This window comes from Camellia sinensis, chromosome 15 (genome assembly GCF_055761805.1).
Source record: "Camellia sinensis isolate YWXY chromosome 15, ASM5576180v1, whole genome shotgun sequence".
Classification (NCBI taxonomy): domain Eukaryota; kingdom Viridiplantae; phylum Streptophyta; class Magnoliopsida; order Ericales; family Theaceae; genus Camellia; species Camellia sinensis.
The window spans coordinates 9,037,980-9,057,950 of NC_138975.1; the positions used below are offsets into that span (position 1 = coordinate 9,037,980).

At 44.8% G+C, this 19,971-nt stretch overlaps 1 protein-coding gene across 11 annotated transcripts in view; it reads left to right on the forward strand.

The window, feature by feature from the left end:
* LOC114256952 (N-carbamoylputrescine amidase) overlaps positions 1–19,971 on the forward strand; it is a 34,921-nt gene that overhangs the window by 11,704 nt on the left and 3,246 nt on the right. For 10 of the 11 annotated variants that reach the window (XM_082908824.1, XM_082908827.1, XM_082908825.1 and 7 more), the window contains exons 5-8: positions 19,139–19,176; positions 19,288–19,439; positions 19,532–19,578; positions 19,680–19,713. In XM_082908824.1, coding sequence (XP_082764950.1) covers positions 19,139–19,176; positions 19,288–19,439; positions 19,532–19,578; positions 19,680–19,713 — 271 coding nt within the window. Of the gene's footprint in view, positions 1–19,138; positions 19,440–19,531; positions 19,579–19,679; positions 19,714–19,971 lie in introns of those variants that run through there. The other variant, XM_082908819.1, reaches the window with a different exon arrangement.

A 19,971-nucleotide genomic window follows, 5' to 3' on the forward strand; every position in this document is an offset into this window, starting at 1 on the left:
CCTCATTTTCTATTCTGTTTTTGACATCAAACTTATGAGCTTGTACCTTCACATGTTACTATTTTTTTTGCCCATCATTGTCAAATAGCATGAGCTTCAATTGTATGATCATTATGTGCTATCATTTTTTTGGTATCATAGAGCTATCTTGGTATGGATGATTATTTGTGCTATAATGAAACTTATATTCTTTCATCCTATATGATGTACCATACTCTCTTTTGTGCTTGATTTTGTTGAAAATGTCATCGGGGGAGAAAAAGAGACTTGATTGTTTTAGTATCTCTGATTATTTTGGTATCTCTATGCTTTTGGTATCTTAATTCTTACAACATGACCTTTGAGCTGATTAGTTGTTGATAATGTAAGAGGAATATCGTTTTCCTCAAGGAAGATTAACTTGAACTTAAGCTCCATATTTAAGCTCTTGCTTGGCAACCTTGTTTGATCTATGCATTGTTATGTCTATTATAGTCTTGAGATTGGTATGCTCTTACTAAGAAATTGAGAATTAAATCATGCTTAAACGCTTCTCATATACTCATTAACAATTTGCTCTCATTATTATTTTTTGTTTGGGCTTAATTTTCTTTTTTTTTCTCTGCTTTTTAATTTCATTTTTCAATACTTAAACATAAACACAACAACAAATCAAAATATAAATATTTACATAAAAAAAATCAAAAAAAAAAAAAAAAAACCATTCATTTTTTTTACGGCCACACACCGAGCAAAAAAAACATAAAAAAAAACAACCCTTCATTTTTTTCGGGCCATACGCCGATCTTACTTATTCGCCTCTTCCATCGTTTTCATATTCTTTTTATCACCTTGGGCGACCCTTGACGCCTCTACCCCCATGCTTTCGTCGAGAGCGACGACTCCCCGCTGACTATCAAAGGCCAAGAACGACATTGCTCCAAATCGGGCCATGGAAGTGGTCTTCCATTTAAGCTCTTTATTTTTGGCCTTCAGTGCACCTATTTCTGCTCGCGCATCCTTGTACATGCGCTGGAGCAGAGAGAGTTGGGTGTTGACCTAATGGAGCTCACTCGTCCTCTTCTGCAATTGGTGAGCCAATTTTGTAACTGCCGTTACCGTCTCCATACAGGACGTTAGTGTGAAATGATTAGCTTCTATGTCAGATTGAGCTGCCATGATTTGCTCAATCGACATCATAGGAAGGTTAGGAAGAGGAATGACCGAAAGAGTAGGAGGAGGGACACTCGGTCCAGCAGAGCTTATGGGAACATTTAGGTCCGAAAACAGAGTGAAGGGACGGGATGAGAAAGCCATGGTTTAGAGGTCAGAGGTGTAAAAGAAATGAGTTGCAGAGAAATATAAGAGAATAGACTGAGGTTTGGCCTCCTCCGTTCAATTTTTTTTTTTTTGGTCTCTCGATAAGGAAGAAGAAATAGACGTGAGTGGTGAAGAAGAGATAGAAGAGAACAGTGAAAAAGAAAATGGAAGAGTGTGTGATTAAGAAGAAGGCAAAAAAGAAGAAGACAATGAGGGAGAGGGAACCGAGGCGAGTACAAATCGAGGCCTGCTTTTGTCAGCTAATGATGCAAAAGTGAGGTCGCGTGTCAAACGCGTTTATCGAAGGAAAAAGAGAGACGCAGGCGAGTTGTATGTGTATGTATATATATATATATATGTTTTGAATTGTATAGATGCTATTTATCACTATCATTCTCCTCCTCCAGATTCTGACCCATGATTTCCTTTTGATAATATCACAGGAGGAGAAATTATATGATGTTATGTATTATGGTATTATTTTCAAACTAATTTGATATTATGTATTTATAGTTTGATATCTTAATCTTATATCATGTTGGTGATTAAAGTTTATTTATTACACATGTGCTAACCTATGTCTTTAGAAATGAATTTAGGGAGCATGACTTAGGGAGAGCCTTTCTTACTCCTAAATCAAATCAAAACATCATTGTGTGCCATCATAAAAAGGGGAGAGATTATTAAACTTATTTATTTTGATGATTTATTTAATTATGTTTTAATTTATTTGAAAGAGAAAAATAGAATCCAAAATTTATTTTAATGATTTATTTAATTATACTTTAATTTATTTGAAAAAGAAAAATACAATCAAAATTTATTTTGATGATTTATTTGAAAGAGAAAAATAGAATCAAAATTTATTTTGTCCCATTATTTCTCACATAAACCTTTATCCTAAATGTTGTTAGAATGTATTTAATATTTGATCAAATCAGGAGTTCAAATAGCCCAAAACAGAGGTTCAAACAGTCCAGCACAGCAGCAGTTCAAAAGGTTCAAGTGGAAGATATTCAAATTTGTAATGATGGAGAGGAAGATATTCAAATTAGTAATGATGGAGTACAACGGTTATAAACGTCTATAAATTCAAATGAATACAACGGCTATAAATTCAAATGAATACGACGGCTATAAGTTTCATTATATATACCAAAGCCTCTAATGTAAACAAGTTACAAAAAATCAGAAAATATTTTTTGATTTATAATCATTCACATCTATTCTCTGAGAAGTGTTCTTCAATTTTTGTTTACATCCTCTCTCAGAAATTATACATTGAGCATTATAGCATTAAGCTCATCTTTAGAGATGGCAACGGGGCGGGGCCGGGGATCACACTCCCCGTCCTCGATCCCCGATGGGGAACCTATCACCGCCCCCGCCCCCACCCCTACTCCCTACCGGGAATCAGGTTTCCCCGGCCCTGAAAATTCCCTGACCCAAAAAAAAAAAATAACAGCAACAGGAGGAAGAATCACCAAAAAAAAAAATAGCAGCAAGAAGGGAAAAAATCAAATGGTAGAAGCATTGCAAGTAAAAGCACTGCAAAAATAAATAAATAAATAAATTACAATGATTTGTTCAGATTAACACCATCAAAATTAATATATATACCAGTTAATCTCTTTCTATCTACCAATCAATTTTGCTTGTTCTTCATCTCTAACCTAGATCTAGATAGAAAGAGAGAGACATTCTAGGAATGGCAACTCCCAAAAGGGGGCTGTTTGTATATGATGATTATAAAGAAACTCAGAGAGAGAAAGAGATATTCAAAGACCAATATAAAACAACACCACAAACATATTTTGAAATGCTTTCTTTGTAGATCAAAGACACCACTTTCTTTGTAGATCTTTGAAATGCTCTCTACGTTGCGAAAGACCAAAGACACCACTTTCTTTGTAGATCTTTGTAGATCCTACAGTGGAGGGATAGAAATCGGGGGTGAGGAAGAGGAGGATAGCAGCGGAGGAGGGAGAGGAGGACAGTGGTGGAAGAGGGAGGCTTTTAGAGAGAGAGAGAGAGAAGCCGAGAGAGAAGAAGAGTTGAGAATCTGAAATTCTGAATGGATAAACTCATCAAACACACTAAACACACATATATTATAATATATTCTAAACACACTCACCAACACACATATATTATATACATATATATATGTATACGGGGGCAACGGGGATGGTTCGGGGAAATTGCAGGGTGGGGCGGGGCCGGGATCGGGGCTAGGGCTAGGAATTTATCACCGTCCCCGGCCCAAAAATCATCGGGGATGTGTTTTTTTAATACTAGCCCCGACCCTAGGGGGAATAATTTTTGGGGAAAACCTTATTTATCGGGATGGGGCGGCCTGGGTCCTTGTCAGGCCGGGTTTAAATTGCCATCCCTACTTATCTTTCCTGTGTGAAGTTTACAGAAAAACCAGAGCTTCATTTTTATATCTATCTTTGAGAGATAATTATTGCAGCTTTCTATGAAAGCAAAAACACATTTTTTTTCAACCTTGTAAGAGTGTAGTACACTCAGTGTTCTTGACTTAGAAATTATGTATAAAATCTGTGGATGATTGCTCTATCTGTGAAAAGATTGCTAGCACCATGTGAAGCTAGAAGATAGTGAAAAACTTAAGTGAAGCTTGCGGAGTGGATGTAGGCTTGGTTGAAGTCGAACCACTATAAATCTGTTTGTCTCCTCTTTCCTAATCTCTTTACTTTCATACTACTGCTATATTTATCTAATATTCATGTGCTAATCATTTAATTTACCCTGTATGTTAGTTATACTTTATTGTTATTTTGCTTGATCATTTACTGCTAAGTTCATCATTGTACTTGTAAATAATTTGTTGTACTAGTAGTTAATTTTTTTGGGATATTATTAATTTTAATTCGTAGAAACCTAATTCACCCCCCTCTTAGGTTGTTTTTTAGGTAACAACAATATTTTAAATAAGCTACCCTCAAGTTCGAACACACAATTTCAAGGTTAATATGCCAGGTTTAATCGTTGAATCAATGGTCTCCTTTTTAGTATTACCGTTCTATTGATTTAAGAAATTTCTTTGATTCCTACATGTGTGTACGCGCGTGGCGCACAGTATGTGTTGGACTGACCTCTCAAACTCAAACTAGATTTGCATGTTCATGAATCAAACTTGGGCAGACCAATGGTAAATTGGACCAAAAAACTGCCATTAGATAATAAAACAATTATTTACCAATGCAATCTATTTTTAAAGAGGTAAATACTATTAAGCCTTTTCCAAGATATATATTATATATGGTTTTCGTGTAACGAGCTATTAGCTTTGGCATTGATTAAAAAGATTTAAGAATTGAATTTCTACCTCTCTATTTTCAGAAAACTCTCATTTTCCCTTTTCTTTTCCTTGGCTTCTTCCCATCTCTTCTCTTCTTCCCCTTCTCTCTTTATTTTTCTTCATTGCAGAATGTTTTTCTGTTCTGCATCGGTTGAGCTTCTTATTGTCATTTGGGGCTTTGGAGAAGGTACTAAGAATTATTTTAGGATTGCAGAAGGTGATCTCTGGATATATTTAGAATATATTATGGAGTTAATCGATCTTAAGGATATGATCTTAATTGCTAGGTGATCTTTGGGGATATTTCAGAATGTATATATATATATATTATAAAGTTTATTTTGATTTCTGAAAGAAGTGTTGATTAGCTTCATATCATGCCAAAGTATATGGGTGCCAGATCCTAGTTGCCAACATTTGTCAACATATCACTATAGTTTGAGATTAATTATAGGACAGTGTTGAGGAAAATCATATACATTATACCAAATCAAAATAAACTAAAAAAAAGTCACAATTTGAGAGCATGGCTTGCAAGCTAATAAAAAGGTTTGCAGTAGCAACTGCCAAAGCATTTCATTTCAAGGATAGGAAACAAGGCCTTAGCAACCAATTGTATTGTTGTCACCCAATGTAATCTTATGAGCAACTGTGTTTTTCAGTGCATGTTGTCCATAATGTATATTACCATTTAATGTTTCTATCAATGTTCTGGGGTTAGTGTGGCTTGGCTTCCAGAAGAAGACCCTTGTTACATTTCTTCAAGAATCAACAATATGTCATTTTATATAGCTTGAGTCTTTTAGTTTTCGCTGTGTTGTTTTTCTGTATCTCATTGCCATGTGTGGCTGTGTCTCTGATATGAGGCATGTGCTAATATGTTCTCTATGTACTAAAAGTTAAGATTTAAAAACCCATTTTAAATCATTTTGCTTTCCCATTCCAAACTTTTCAAACATGAAGAGGAAATGAAAAAAGAAAGAACAGCAGGAGCAGGACACAGACAAAGAGGCAGTGTAAAATCAACCAAAACTCATTACCCCAGATGAACAAACTGTCCTGAAGAACGTGTGTACACCTATTAGGCTCTAACACAGTTGTTAATGTAGAACACAATAAGTAAAGGTACAAATTGGAGATTTTCACAGGGGCATGCTTCAAACCTTACTATGTAATCAAATTTGGGTTAATTTTGAGTATTTATGTTTATTCTCAAGTCATTACATTTCTAGTCACTTTTAAATTGGCCTGTGATATAGTAAGTACACAGGCTATGTTCTTGGTCAACCAAATGATTTAATGCTCACATGTGATAGATAATGTGGGTCGAGGATTGTGTTACAAGTCAAGTTTTCCACTTTTGGGATCCTAATCTTAGTAGAAGTAGGAGTTTAGCAACCTAAACATAGCAACACTTATTCTTCAACTTAGTAGAGTGGATTTTGATAATTAAAGATTGTGCTATTTTGTGATGCAACCCAACCTTGGAGAGTAATTCCTAAAGAATCAAAGTGGGATTCCCATAAGATCCTTCTCTTTCTCTTTCTTCCTTTTCTTCTGTCTTTAATTCTTTGCTATTAGATTCTGTTATTTCAATCACAAACCTGCCTTAGTTTTTTTCTTTTGTTTCATTCCAAAGCCTATATTCCATGAGCTAATCCTTTCCTTACTAAATTTGGACTTTAAATCGACTCCTAAACCCAGAAGTACTTTTTTCCTAAAATTTCCACACAACATTATGAAATTCCTGCAATCTCTCACTTTCAAATAAAGCCAAACTCCAGTTACTTCTACTCTAAACACTACATTATTTCTTCAACATTTTACAAACCCTATTCTTACGAGTTCATAGGTTAAACCACCATATAACTAACCATAGGTAGCATTATAAGTGTCCTAGTGCTGTCCAACATCATCAGGCCTCACTTAGAAGAAACGACAAACTGCATTACATTCAAGTGCAACAAAAAAATAATAGTAGTATAAGATCATCCTAGGTTGGTCAATTTTTAACGCTAGGACCACCATTCCACATGATATCAACTAGTCTTTTCAGAAAGAAGTAGGTCCTGTTTGAAGGGACTTGTAAGAACAACATATCAGCATTAGGCATCCAACTGTATACAGACAGCACTTTTTGGGGTGTTAACAATTAGTATATATTAAAAAGCACATACTTGATATTGTGAGGCATTTTATCAGCCTGCACATCAGAATTCACAGTAGGAGTGCCAATTGGAGCCAATGGTTAGGACACCATAGTGGCAAATCCTGTGGATGCTTCCATGTTCACTAAGGCCCGCCCCTCAGATACAACAAAATTTGAGCGAATGTTATTTGGTCCTTCACCACCCGAGGATGCATAAATTTTATTTGAGCTTGTTAACGCCTGAGAGGGAGATTTATGATCTGGAATTGGGCCGAGGTAACGGCCGAGCAAGTTGAGAGCCTGATGGTGCATGGGGCCGAGATGACCGGCGATCTGCCCGGAGATGGGCTGCCAGGACTTGGGCCGGGCAGGAGTTGGGCCAAGTATGTACCGCCCCAGACCTTAAGGAAGTTGCTCGGCAGGGCAGTGCTCGATTGGACCGAGCTGCTTGAGCAGGCGATGGTGGAGCCAGTCAAGCTGAGCGACCGGCGCCCGGAAAGGCGTGGTCAGCCGAGGTAATCGTTTGATCGGCAGGAAGGCCGACCACAGGAGGTGCCCCGGGCTAGGCTTTGCCGAGATGTCGCCTAGCCCGGTCTTCCTTGGGCTTAGCCAGTAAAGTGCTTGGGAATAAAGCACAGCACGGCCGTGGATAGAGAAGCTCGGCTGCCGAGCTCCAGCTGAGAAGGCAGGCAGTTGAGATTAGGTGATGTTCAGCAAGATTTACGCTGACAGATGGAATAGCGGAGCCACGTGTCAGGAGATGACTGGGAGTGGATATGGGGCGCAGAAGGTATATAAGCATGTCTGCGCCCCCCATACGGGACAGACGAACATTCTGTAAGGAAATTCTTACACTCAAACACTCTTCTCTCTCTCTCTCTATCCTAAGGTGTGTGCTAACTTGATCGTCGGAGGGTTTTTCCGGCCACACACCGCCGGACAGCTCACCGTTATTTGCTCGCAGGTGATCGGACATAAACGGAGCTTGGAAGAAAGGAGTACGGGCTTGCCGGAATATTTGCTCCCCGTACAATTGGCGCCTTCTGGGGGAAGCTTGACAGACAAAACCTTGTCTTCCAAGTTCATCCGATCGCCGTCCATGGCGAATAACGACGAGTTTCCGTTGTCTGCCATAGACGGAGCCACCCCGGAGTTCACCCGAAGGAGAGAAAGTCCTCCCGCCATCCATCCAATGGCGGACTTGGGGACGCCCACCGGAGGACAGTCAGGAGACGCGCGGGATAAGCGCGGAAGAAGTCATGGTCTTTCACGGAGTCCAGACGGTCACCGGCGGAGGAGAGACTCAACGCCAGACGTCTGGAAAATAAGTTGAGGGACCAAGACGCTGTCATCCGGCGAATGGCGGCGGAGATGGAGGATCTGAAGCGGCATGTCAAAGGGAAAGGTGTAGCTGGAGTGGGAGACCACAGTGAGCGCACCTCATCCCGCCGTTCAGGCGGTCAGAGTCAACGACGTACTCAGTCCATATCTATTACCAGAAGTTACCAAGTTGGTGATTCCGACGCGCATCCAAAAAAGTCTAGCGCGCAAGACAACACCTACAAACCCTCACGTTCGGTGACGACGTCGAGGTACTCTTACTCCGCTCATTCAGAGGATTTACGGGCGGTCTTAAAGGAGCGGGCTCGCCGGCGCGAAGCTCAGAGAATGCCGGCTTTCCAGCAGCTATCCTACGGGGTTCACGCCAGCGAGGAGGTCGGAATGCCTCCACCCCGCCAAGCAGTGCCACTCTTTGAAGATACGGACTTGGCCAGGCTGAGTGCCACCCCTTTTTCCCTAGAAATAGAAACAACACCGCTTCTGGCAGGCTTCCACCAGCCTAAGTTCACACTCTACGCCGGAAAAACCGATCCTTACATGCATGTGAGCCACTTCCGACAGGTTATGGCCGGACATAGGCGAAATGACGGACTTATGTGCCTAATCTTCCCGTCAAGTTTAGGCGAGCTGGGCTTAAAGTGGTTCGAGAGGTTGCCGGAAGAGAGCATACAAAGGTGGCACCAGTTGGCCGAGGCGTTTGTTACACGCTTCAAAACCAACACAAAAATACCAAAGGAAGTCGATCACTTGCTAAGTGTCAAGATGGAACCGAGCGACACACTGAAGGTATACAACTCAAGGTACTGGGAAACCTTCAACGAGATCTTGGATTGCCTGGTCAACCTCGCAATCATGCAATATAAGCGTGGTCTCCCGGTCGGCCATAGATTGCGGGACTCGCTGACCATGCACCAACCGACCTCCATGGGCCAGCTCATGCAGCGTATCAATGAGCACATCCGAGTAGAGGATGACGCGTCAGCTTCTACTGTGAAGGCAACTCCGGTAGCAACAGACAAGAAGACAGCGGGCAAAGTGCACGCAATTGGGCAAGAGTCCAGCTGCTCAGGTGACCGAGCAGAGAAATTGGACCGTGGCTCGAATCGCAAAAACTGGGGCAGAGGACGTCGGAATGACCGGGATGACTACCCCCGAGATGATGTTGCGGATGCCAACAGAAGATTGAAGGCAAGGACTGGCATCACCACGGTCTTCAAGATTCCAATTTATCACATACTTAGTGAAATCCGAGACGAGGAGTATGTCCGGTTTCCTGCTAAGTTGGGCGATGGACAGAAGGGCTACAATCCGCAGTATCGTTGCACATTCCACCGGGAGAGAGGCCACCGGACTGAGGATTATTTGCCTTTGAGGCAACACTTAGAAGAACTGGTCGCGGTCGGGCACCTAAACCTTTACATTGATGGCGGCGTGAAGCCGAATCAGGCTTCGGTCGATCCCAGGGGACAGGATGACCGAGATGCACCACCACAGGGAGTTATTAATGTCATCCACGGCATCGTGAAACCGGAGCGTGTTTACAAACTCCGGGGCATGATAAAAAAGGCAGAACATATGAGGGAAGTTTTGTCGGTACAGCCTGCCATCAAAAGGGGGAAGACTGAAGAAAAGACGTGATTAGTTTCACCTCAAGGGATCTAGAGCGTATCCAGATGCCGCACAACGATGCCCTAGTAGTAACACTACGCGTCAAGGAATTTGATGTTAAACGGATCTTGATCGATCAGGGAAGCTCGGTCGAGATCATGTATTATGATACGTTCAAGCAGCTCAAACTCTGGGAGACAGACTTGGCTCCGGCAACTTCGCCACTGGTTGGATTCAACTCACAACCGGAGTGGCCCTTGGGAAAGATTATCCTGCCAGTCAAAGCGGGATCCGTGGTCAAGAAAGTGGAGTTTTGGGTATTACAGGTGCCATCTACTTACAATTTGATCCTTGGAAGGGGGTGGCTTCACGCTATGCAAGCCGTGACATCGACTTTCCACCAAGTAATGAGATTTCCCTCGGCTATGGGGGCAATCGAGGAGATCTGGGGGGATCAAGTCATGTCCAAATAGTGCTTCGTGGCAGTGAACGGCAGCCGGGCTGCCAAAAGGTTCGTGCAAATGATAGAAGGACCGGAAGACCGAGGAGTTCTGGAGGATATGGGCACTAAGACAGAGGACAAAGCTGTGGAAGACCTGGTTGAGGTGCGACTGGATATAGAGCGGCCGGATAAGTTCTTCCTGCTCGGTTCCAGCCTTACTGCCCAAGAGAGGACCAAAATGGTTGAGTTTTTGATAGCCAACATCGAAGTCTTCGCGTGGTCGCCTTACGACATGGCTGGCCTCGATCCAAGTTTTTTCTGCCATCACCTCAACATCTTCCCTGGAGCAAAGCCAGTCATCCAGCGAACAAGGAGATCGGCACTGCATCACGCCGATGTAGTTGCAGAGGAGGTGAAGAACCTGCTTAAGGCACGAGCAATTCAGGAAGCGCACTACCCTCGGTGGATTTCCAACACAGTAGTGGTGCCCAAGAAGCATGGAAAGTGGCGAGTTTGTGTCGACTATAAGACAGTCAACCGAGCTTGTCCTAAAGATAGCTTCCCTTTGCCGCGAATTGACCAGCTTGTGGACTTGACGGCTGGACATAATAGGCTCAGTTTCTTGGATGCCTACCGCGGCTACCATTAGATCGCTATGCATGGGCCTGACCGAGAGATCACCTCTTTCACGACTCCAAGGGGACTCTTCTGCTACCGAGTCATGCCTTTTGGTTTGAAGAACGCCGGGGCAACCTTTCAGAGGATGGTGACCAAAATGTTTTCTCCTTTGCTTGGCCGAACAATGGAGGCTTACATCGATGATATGGTGGTAAAGAGCCGACATGAGGCAAACCATTTGTCCGACTTAGCCGAGATGTTTGCCATTCTAAAGAAGCACAAGCTGCGCTTGAATGCATCAAAGTGTGCCTTTGGCGTGGGATCTGAAAAATTTTTGGGGTTCCTAGTCACGAACCGAGGCATCGAAGCAGACCCTACTCAGATCAGAGCCATGCAAGAATTGAAGCAGCCCAACTTGGATAAGGACGTACAGCATCTGGCCGGGATGGCCGCCGCGCTTAATCGGTTTATAAGCCGGTCATCAGATCGGTGCCGCCCTTTCTTTCAAGCATTGAAGTCAAAGTTCTCGTGGGACGAAGAGTGTGACCGAGCTTTGGCCGAGCTCAAGGAATATCTGTCTACTCCGCCACTGTTGGTTACACCAAAGCCGGGTGAGGAACTCTACCTTTACCTTGCCGTCTCCCAGCACGCAGTCAGTGCGGTGATAGTCCGCGCTGAAGGAATCAAGCACCTCCCAATTTTTTATGTCAGCAAGACCTTGCTGCCGGCTGAGAGGAGGTATTTGCCGCTGGAAAAGCTTGCGTTGGCATTGATGATGGCTTCAAGGAAGTTGGCGCATTATTTTCACGCCCATACCATCATCGTACTGACTGAGTTTCCCCTCAAGGCCTTGTTTGAACGGGCGGACTTTTCAGGCCGAATTCTTAAGTGGGCGGTCGAGTTGGGACAGTTTGATGTGAAGTTCCAGCCGCGCACTGCTATCAAAGCCCAGACTTTGGCAGACTTCGTCACCGAGTTTTCACCTGGCACTCATCCGGTATGCCCGGTCGATATTACCGTGGCAGATGATGAGATGCACGCAAGACCATCCGAGATACAACCAATTGATGGAGGTAGTGACGCGGAGTTTGCGCGCACCATTGAAGCGCCCTCAGTTTGCACGGTTCTACCACCCGGTGATGCGATGACGGAGTTGAGTATCACCGACCCATCTGCTCTGTCCGGTCCCGCATCGCCAAGGGGGGAAGAAATGGAACCACACAGCTTAGAACCTGCGGCCGACATAGCACCGCAACCGGATGATTCGTCTACGGACTTGAGCATTACCGACCGACTTGCTGAGTCCGGTGCCGAATCACCAAGGGGAGCTGGAGTGGAACCAATCAACACGGAACTTGAACCCAGAATGCTAAGAAACCGTGATCCCATTGCCCTTCGCAACTCGCAAGACCCATCAGACTGCTGGAAGCTTTTTGTGGGGGAAATGTGGAAGCTTTTTGTTGATGGAGCGTCCAACCGTCACGGTGCTGGCCTAGGTATCGTTCTTATCTCCCTGGATGGCCTAACCATTGAACATTCTATCATGCTTGGCTTCCCAGCATCTAACAACGAGGCTAAGTACGAGGCCCTTCTCGCCGGGCTCAAGAGCGCTATTCAAATGAAGGCTTTCGAGCTACTGGTGTACAGTGATTCCCAGCTTGTGGTTAACCAAGTCTCTGGGATTTACGAAGCAAAGGATGACAGAATGGCGAAGTACCAAGCTCTGGTCAGGGAACACATCAAGAAGTTTCAAGCAATCCGTGTCCAACAGATAGGCCGTGAAGAAAACAGTCGAGCTGATGAGTTGGTCGGCCTCGCTTCGATGGTAGATAGTACGTCTCCAAACCCCCTGTTAATTGACTTCCTTCCACGGCCAAGCATTAAAGACGCCGGGCAGACGGATGTTCTCTGCGCCGCGCTAGGCCCTTCCTGGATGGACCCCTTAATCTTGTTCCTCAGAGACTGGACTCTACCAACCGACAAGAAAGAAGCACACAAAGTCCAAGTGAAGTCAGAGCGGTTTTGGCTCTCTCCATCTGGTGCGTTGTATAAAAAGTCCTTCACCGGTCCTTATTTAAAGTGCGTGCACCCGAGTAGTGTGGAGGCCTTCTTGTACGAAATTCACGAAGGCATTTATGGCAGCCACATAGGGGGCAGGTCCTTGGCCTACCGAGCTATTTCACAGGGATACTGGTGGCTGTGCATGCAGGCCGACGCACAAAAGTACGTCCGCAAGTGCAAAAAATGCTAGAAATTCGCCCATCAGATCCATCAGCCTGCTAGGGAACTTCTTCCCCTCACCAGTCCTTGGCCCTTCGCCATGTGGGGGCTAGATATAGTGGGGCCATTGCCAACAGCACTGGGCAACCGGAAATTCTTCATTGCGGCCACAGATTACTTCACGAAATGGGTTGAAGCTGAGCCCTTGGCAACAATCAAAGAGAAAGACGTGAAGCGGTTTGTCTGGCAGAACGTGGTCACGCGGTTTGGCGTCCCCAAGATCTTGATCTCTAACAACGGCGCCCAGTTTGACGGTCGCCTGTTCCGAGGATTTTGTGAAGATTTGAAGATTGAATTCTACAACTCCACTCCAGCTTACCTGCAGTCCAATGGTCAAGCCGAGGCATTGAACAAGACTATTCTGGATGGGTTGAAGAAACGGCTGGAGAAGGCAAAGGGAAAATGGGCTGAGGAGTTACCCAGCGTCCTTTGGGCATACCGAACAACCCCGCGGCGATCTACCAGGGAAACTCCATTTGCTTTGGCTTATGGCATGGAGGCGGTCATACCTTTGGAAGTTGGCATGCCTACCCTAAGAAGCGAGAGTTTTGAGCCCGAACTGAACGCCGAGGCTATTGCCTTGGAGCTGGACCTAGTGGAAGAGCGTCGGGAGAAGGCCCTCATCCATGTGGCCGTCTACCAACAAGAGCTCTCCAAGAAATACAACAAGATGGTGCACCCCAGACCGTTCAAAGTTGGTGATTGGGTTTTGAGGAAGGTTATGGGCAACACCCTGGTGCCAGGTGAAGGCAAACTAGAGGCAAATTGGGAAGGACCCTACAAGATCACCGGTCTGGCGGGCAAGGGGGCTTACCACTTGGAGGATCTAGAGGGAAGAGCAATACCCCGGCCATGGAATGCGGCCAACCTGAAACTGTATTATTTCTAAGATTTTGCTTTCTTTTCTTGTGCAAAGGAATTTTTTGGCTTGCACTGCAGAATGTAATTCTTTTTGTCAATATATAGAAGTAATTTTGCTTTAGCACTTGGACTGTTGTTTTAATGTAAAAAACTGAGATAATTTACTCCGGTTGGAAGAGTTGGTGTTTGTCCAACTTCGAATTCCCAACCGAGATGATTTATTCCGGTTGGAAGAGTTGGTGTTTTGTCCAACTTCGGAATCCTAACCGAGATGATTTACTCCGGTTGGAAGAGTTGGTGTTTTGTCCAACTTCGGAATCCCAACCGAGATGATTTACTCCGGTTGGAAGAGTTGGTGTTTTGTCCAACTTCGAATTCCCAACCGAGATGATTTATTCCGGTTGGAAGAGTTGGTGTTTTGTCCAACTTAAGATTCCCAACCGAGATGATTTATTCCGGTTGGAAAAGTTGGTGTTTTGTCCAACTTAGGATTCCCAACCGAGATGATTTATCCCGGTTGGAAGAGTTGGTGATTTGTTCAACTGCTATTCCCAACCGAGATGATTTACTCCGGTTGGAATAGTTGGTGATTTGTTCAACTTTGTTATTACCAACAGAGATAGTTATTTCGGTTTATGAATTTGCTATTTTATTCTGCTTAAGCACTTCAACCGAGTTATGAATTCCGGTTGACGAGGTGTTTTGTTCAATCTATGATTTATACCGAGATGTTTTGCTGAAGAAGGAATTGATGACAACCGTGCAAACACTTGGCAAAATTTGAGTTTTTCATTGATAAGAAAGTCAATACAAAAGGTGGGGACAGAGCTCGGTTACATCGGAAGCGCTGAAAGCAAAAATACAAAAAGAGAAGAAAACTAAACTAAGGAGGAGAGATTGGTAAACTCGTCCTCGGCGGCATCAAGGTTGATGGTTGGACTTTTGTCTTGGGCACCGGGCTCGTCATGGCCGGGCTGCTCCTGCACCTCGGCATCCTCTACCTCTGTATCTATCTTGGCGTCTCCCTCTTCAAGCCCTTCCTCGGCCTCAGCTTGCAAAGCTCTGAAGACGTCGTTTGCGTAAAGCACGAGGTAGACCGGTAGCGAAGCAGGAGGAGGATTGGCAAATACGTCGGTGTCAGAGCCCTGGCCGAGATGCTCGCAGGCGGACTTCCAGCCAGCTTTGAAGTAAATGTCTTGTGTTGCAAAGACTTGTTTCTTATAGCTCTGCTCGGCTTCGTTGAAGCCGGCGTTGTTAGTAGCCCAGCAGTCTTTCTTCCGCGACTTTTTGAGCGCGTTTACCTCGGTTTGGAGCTCATCCTGTTTTTTCACGGCCGCATCGAGCGGACCGAGCAGTCTGTTGTTGTCTGCGTTAGCCATCTCAAGTGAAGACTTTGCCCGGCTGAGCTCGGCTTGGAGGCTCTGGACTTGGTTGGCTGTGTCATTGGCCTTTTGCCGAAGTCTATGGATGCGCTCCATTACTAGGTGTTGTTTCTGAATGGCCTGCAAGAAGCAAAGTTGATTAGAAAAAGAACCGGGAAAACACTTGTGAAAATTTCAGAGGTACATTGACTTACCCTAGCCATAGACTTCACTGATGATTTTACCAACCGAGTGTCAGGGACGTGGTCGCTGCCGACCACGTCGCTCGGTAGAAGAAGAGCTTTGGAAAGATTGAAGGCGAGCAAATGCTCTTTATAGCCCTTGATCGAAGCCGTGGCTGGGATGTCTTGACCCCAGTGCTTTAGCTGTGGACGCCAGGCCGGCACTGGGACAGGAGTGTCAGAAGGATGTTCGGTAGTCAGCTCGGCGACAAGCTCGGCAGATGGGTCTGCGCGAGCTCTTTTACCAGCACGGCGAGGAGCAGGTTCTCGGCTGGACTGCCCGGTCGTTGGAGAGGCAAGAACGACCATGGCGCCGCTGGATTGACCGGCGGCTGGCGAGCGGGTGACAACGCTCGGCATCTCGGCAGACGTGGCGGTAAGCAGGTTCTTGATTCTACTTCGTTTGGCCATCTCTTGCTCCTCTGTCAAGCGAATGAGTGGAACGTCAGGCAGAGTTGGATCTGGTGGAGGAGTTGGAGTGCGGAGGAAGTCTGTAACTTTACTCCGGCGGGGAGCGGAGTATCTGTATGTGGGACTGTAGCTGAGCAATTGATTGCAATCTCGGTCGCGGTAGCGGAGCGCGGTCCTGATTGCCTCTACGTTGGGGAAATGATAGTTGGCTTGCAAGGCTTGGATTGCTGCAAAAGAAACAAGAAAGAAAATGACTAAGTACAGAAACATGAAGAAAGTATATTAACCGAGCTAATTTGCGCGGCTTACATGTGCTGCCAAAGTTTTTGCTTATCATCCAGCCCGGTACCTCGGCTGTCTCGTAATTGCTTGACATCCAGAAGAAATCATCATCGTGAAGATCCTTGTCTGGTGTGCCGGTCACGATTTTCTCTCTGCTCGGTCTAATCTTAAGATAATAGGCGAGGCCGTCGCCGGTGTGGCCTAGGGTGTATTGGCGCAGGATCTCGGCTAAACCTAGGCTTATGCCTAACCGGTTGTTTAGCTTGTGCACGCCGTTTATTATCCGGTAAGTGTTGGTGGACACTTGGGTGGGTGCTAGCCCGGTTCGGCGTAGGAACTCGGTAATCAATGGGTTGAGTGGGAAACGAAGGCCCCCTTCGACGATGGATAGCACGGTGAAGGGGCATTCCTCCCTGCCCCAAAGCGTTGTCTCAATTTCTACAAGTTCAAGGTGGACATCGGCCGGGATGCCGTACTCCTCCCTGAATGCAGCCAGTGCAGCTGGAGTATCTACGAGAAATCGAAATTTCCCCATTTGTGGTCGGCCTAGGATAGCTCGGCTGAGGAGTTTGGCACTGTGGTAATTGGTTGTTGCTCGGCCTGGAGAGCCTCAGGAGTGGACAAGTGGTCCCCTTGGACTCTGCAGGAAAATGATGGCGAGTGTAAGTATGAGGGCGGTTGCGCGAAAGGAGCTGGACTTTAGCTCGGTCATTAAGAGTGCCAAACCACCTCGGTCGTCTAAGCTAACTAAGGAGTTCGGTCGCCCAAGCAGACCAAATGTTAGCCCGGTCGAGCGACCGATTCCTTTTGCTATCTCGGTTTTTGCTGGGGTTGAGACAAACATGTTATTTGCTCGGTTAGATTGGTTTTTTGGATCAAATGAAGACCAGGAGCCCGGTCAGCCCCAGTTCTTCAGTGTTCTTCAGGAAAAATGAAGAACATCATGAGTATTGGAGGGTTTAGGATGGTTTTTGGTGCTCGAATCCTAAAAGCTGCGTTTCTCTCCCCTAATGTGTGAAATATCGAAGAAAATGACAATAAAATGGGAGTTTCAGGACTTACCAAGTTAGGGCAATGTGTTCTTCACCTTGGAGCTCGAGTTCAGGAACGGCAGAGGATGGGCAATAGCTCTGTGAAGCTTGATAAGCAAGAAAGACAGTAGGAGGAAAAGGAGGAAGAAGGGTCTTGTTTATATAGACGAAAGAGACCGTCCAAATTCAAATTTTGGAAAAACGGCTGGTTGGCTGCTTGAGAACCAATGGCAGCCCGCCACGTGTCCCCATTTATGACAACGTCAGAACTGAAGAGACAGGTTGAAGAGTCAAGGAGACAACCGGGCTACTTTCAAAGAAGAGGACGTCAGCCGAGGAATATAACCGGGCAAGTTGGCAGACAGTAATGTTAACTAACCCGGTCGCCCTTTAGAATTTTGAAGACCGAAGAAATGTTACCCCGATCGAAGTATAGGTAATCCCAGTCACGCTCGCGTGGACGGAATTAAGGGGCAATTGAGAGGGAGACTTATGATCTGGAATTGGGCCGAGGTAACGGCCGAGCAAGTTGAGAGCCTAATGGTGCATGGGGCCGAGATGACCGGCGATCCACCCAGGGATGGGCTGCCAGGACTTGGGCCGGGCAGGAGTTAGGCCAAGTATGTGCCGCCCCAGACCTTAAGGAAGCTGCTCGGCAGGGCAGTGCTCGGTTGGACCAAGCTACTTGAGCAGGCGATGGTGGAGCCAGTCAAGCTGAGCGACCGGCGCCCGGAAAGGCGTGGTCAGCCGAGGTAATCGTTTGATTGGCAGGAAGGCCGACCACAGGAGGTGCCCTGGGCTAGGCTTTGCCGAGATGTCGCCTAGCCTGGTCTTCCTTGGGCTTAGCCAGTAAAGTGCTTGGGAATGAAGCACAGCATGGCCGTGGATAGAGAAGCTCGGCTGCCGAGCTCCAGCTAAGAAGGCAGGCAGTTGAGATTAGGTGATGTTCAGCAAGGTTTACGTTGACAGATGGGATAGCGGAGCCACGTGTCAGGAGATGACTGGGAGTGGATATGGGGCGCAGAAGGTATATAAGCATGTCTGCGCCCCCCATACGGGACAGACGAACATTCTGTAAGGAAATTCTTACACTCAAACACTCTTCTCTCTCTCTCTCTATCCTAAGGTGTGTGCTAACTTGATCGTCGGAGGGTTTTTCCGGCCACACACCGCCAGGCAGCTCACCATTATTTGCTCGCAGGTGATCGGACATAAACGGAGCTTGGAAGAAAAGAGTACGGGCTTGCCGGAATATTTGCTCCCCGTACAACGCCACAACATTTTGTGTAGTAGATTGAGGTTTCTGTGTTGGTGTCCTATTGTTAGTGTTGCGTTGAAGGGTTGGTTTTTGTTGTTGGTGTCCTATTGCTAGCTTCCTTTGTCTGCTGCTGCAGTGTGCTGGCGTGCAACACTAGTTGTTTTTTTTGGAGTTTGCTGCTGTTGGTTTTTCTTAGGTTCAGCTGGAGCTGGTCTCAAAAGGCTGTTACTAGTTGTGTGTAGCTGTTGTTTGGGCTGTCATGCTGTTTTGTGACTCTGGTTTTTTATTTTATTTTTTTCTGGTTGGGTTCTGCTTTCTCATGTGGGCTGTACATGGTGTCCTTGTTTGTAAATGGGTTACTTTCCTATTTTAGTTTCTTAGTCATGTGGCTTTCTATGGTTTATGTTCAGGTTTTTTTTATGGTTGTTGCTGTCTTTTCTTATTTTTTAGTTTTTTTTTTATGGTTTTTTTGTATTCTTTTGTCTTTTATATTATGAATTATTCACCCAAAAAACAAAATATACATATTTGTCAAAATATTACATGTTTTACGATGTTATAGCCTAGTGGTTTACGTATCTATGGATTTTTCTTCTCATTTTACTTTATGACTAAGTTTGATTTATGCAGGTTAAAGAAGCAGGTACTAGCGTCATTTGCCAAGTCAGGTGAAGATGTCTTCCGTGCTGTAGAACAAAAGAACATGTCTTGGCTTCCAACTGCATAGACATTTTAATCCAGTTGAACATTTATGATATGGCTATGTGCATGCTCTGTAGGATGCAAAAACTCGCAAAAGAGTTTGGGGTAGTGATACCAGTTAGCTTCTTTGAAGAAGCAAACAATGCCCATTACAATTCAGTAGCCATAATTGATCCTGACGGCACGGATCTTGGACTCTATAGAAAGTCCCATATTCCAGATGGACCAGGTACGTGGATCTGGCCGTGGGTTACAACCTAACCTTTAATCTGCCATGTTTTTATTTTCAATTTGATTATGATGGATAGTTCTTCTTGTCAGGTTACCAGGAGAAGTTTTACTTTAATTCAGGAGACACTGGCTTTAAGGTATGTTTAATATTTCAATAAACCAACTTTGATGGTGACTTGCTTTTATTTATTTATTTTTTTATGGAACTTCCATTTACCATTCTGGTATTTGTAAACAGGTTTTTCAAACTAAATTTACAAAAGTTGGAGTTGGTAAGAACTTTTTCTTTTTTTGTTCCTTATTTTTTACTTTGTTTATTTAGTATTTTGAGCATGCTTGTAAATTTATTCCGATGATGCCAAATGCAGTTGGCTATATATACAAAGGCCCCGTTTGTTTTGGGTGAAAGAGAGGGTATTGGGATTGCTAATACCAAGGTATTAGTAGTAGCCTTGTTTGTTTTGGGAGAATGCCTTGGGACTATTAGTCCCTTGGTATTACTAATACCCTTGGAGAGGGGATTGGTAAGG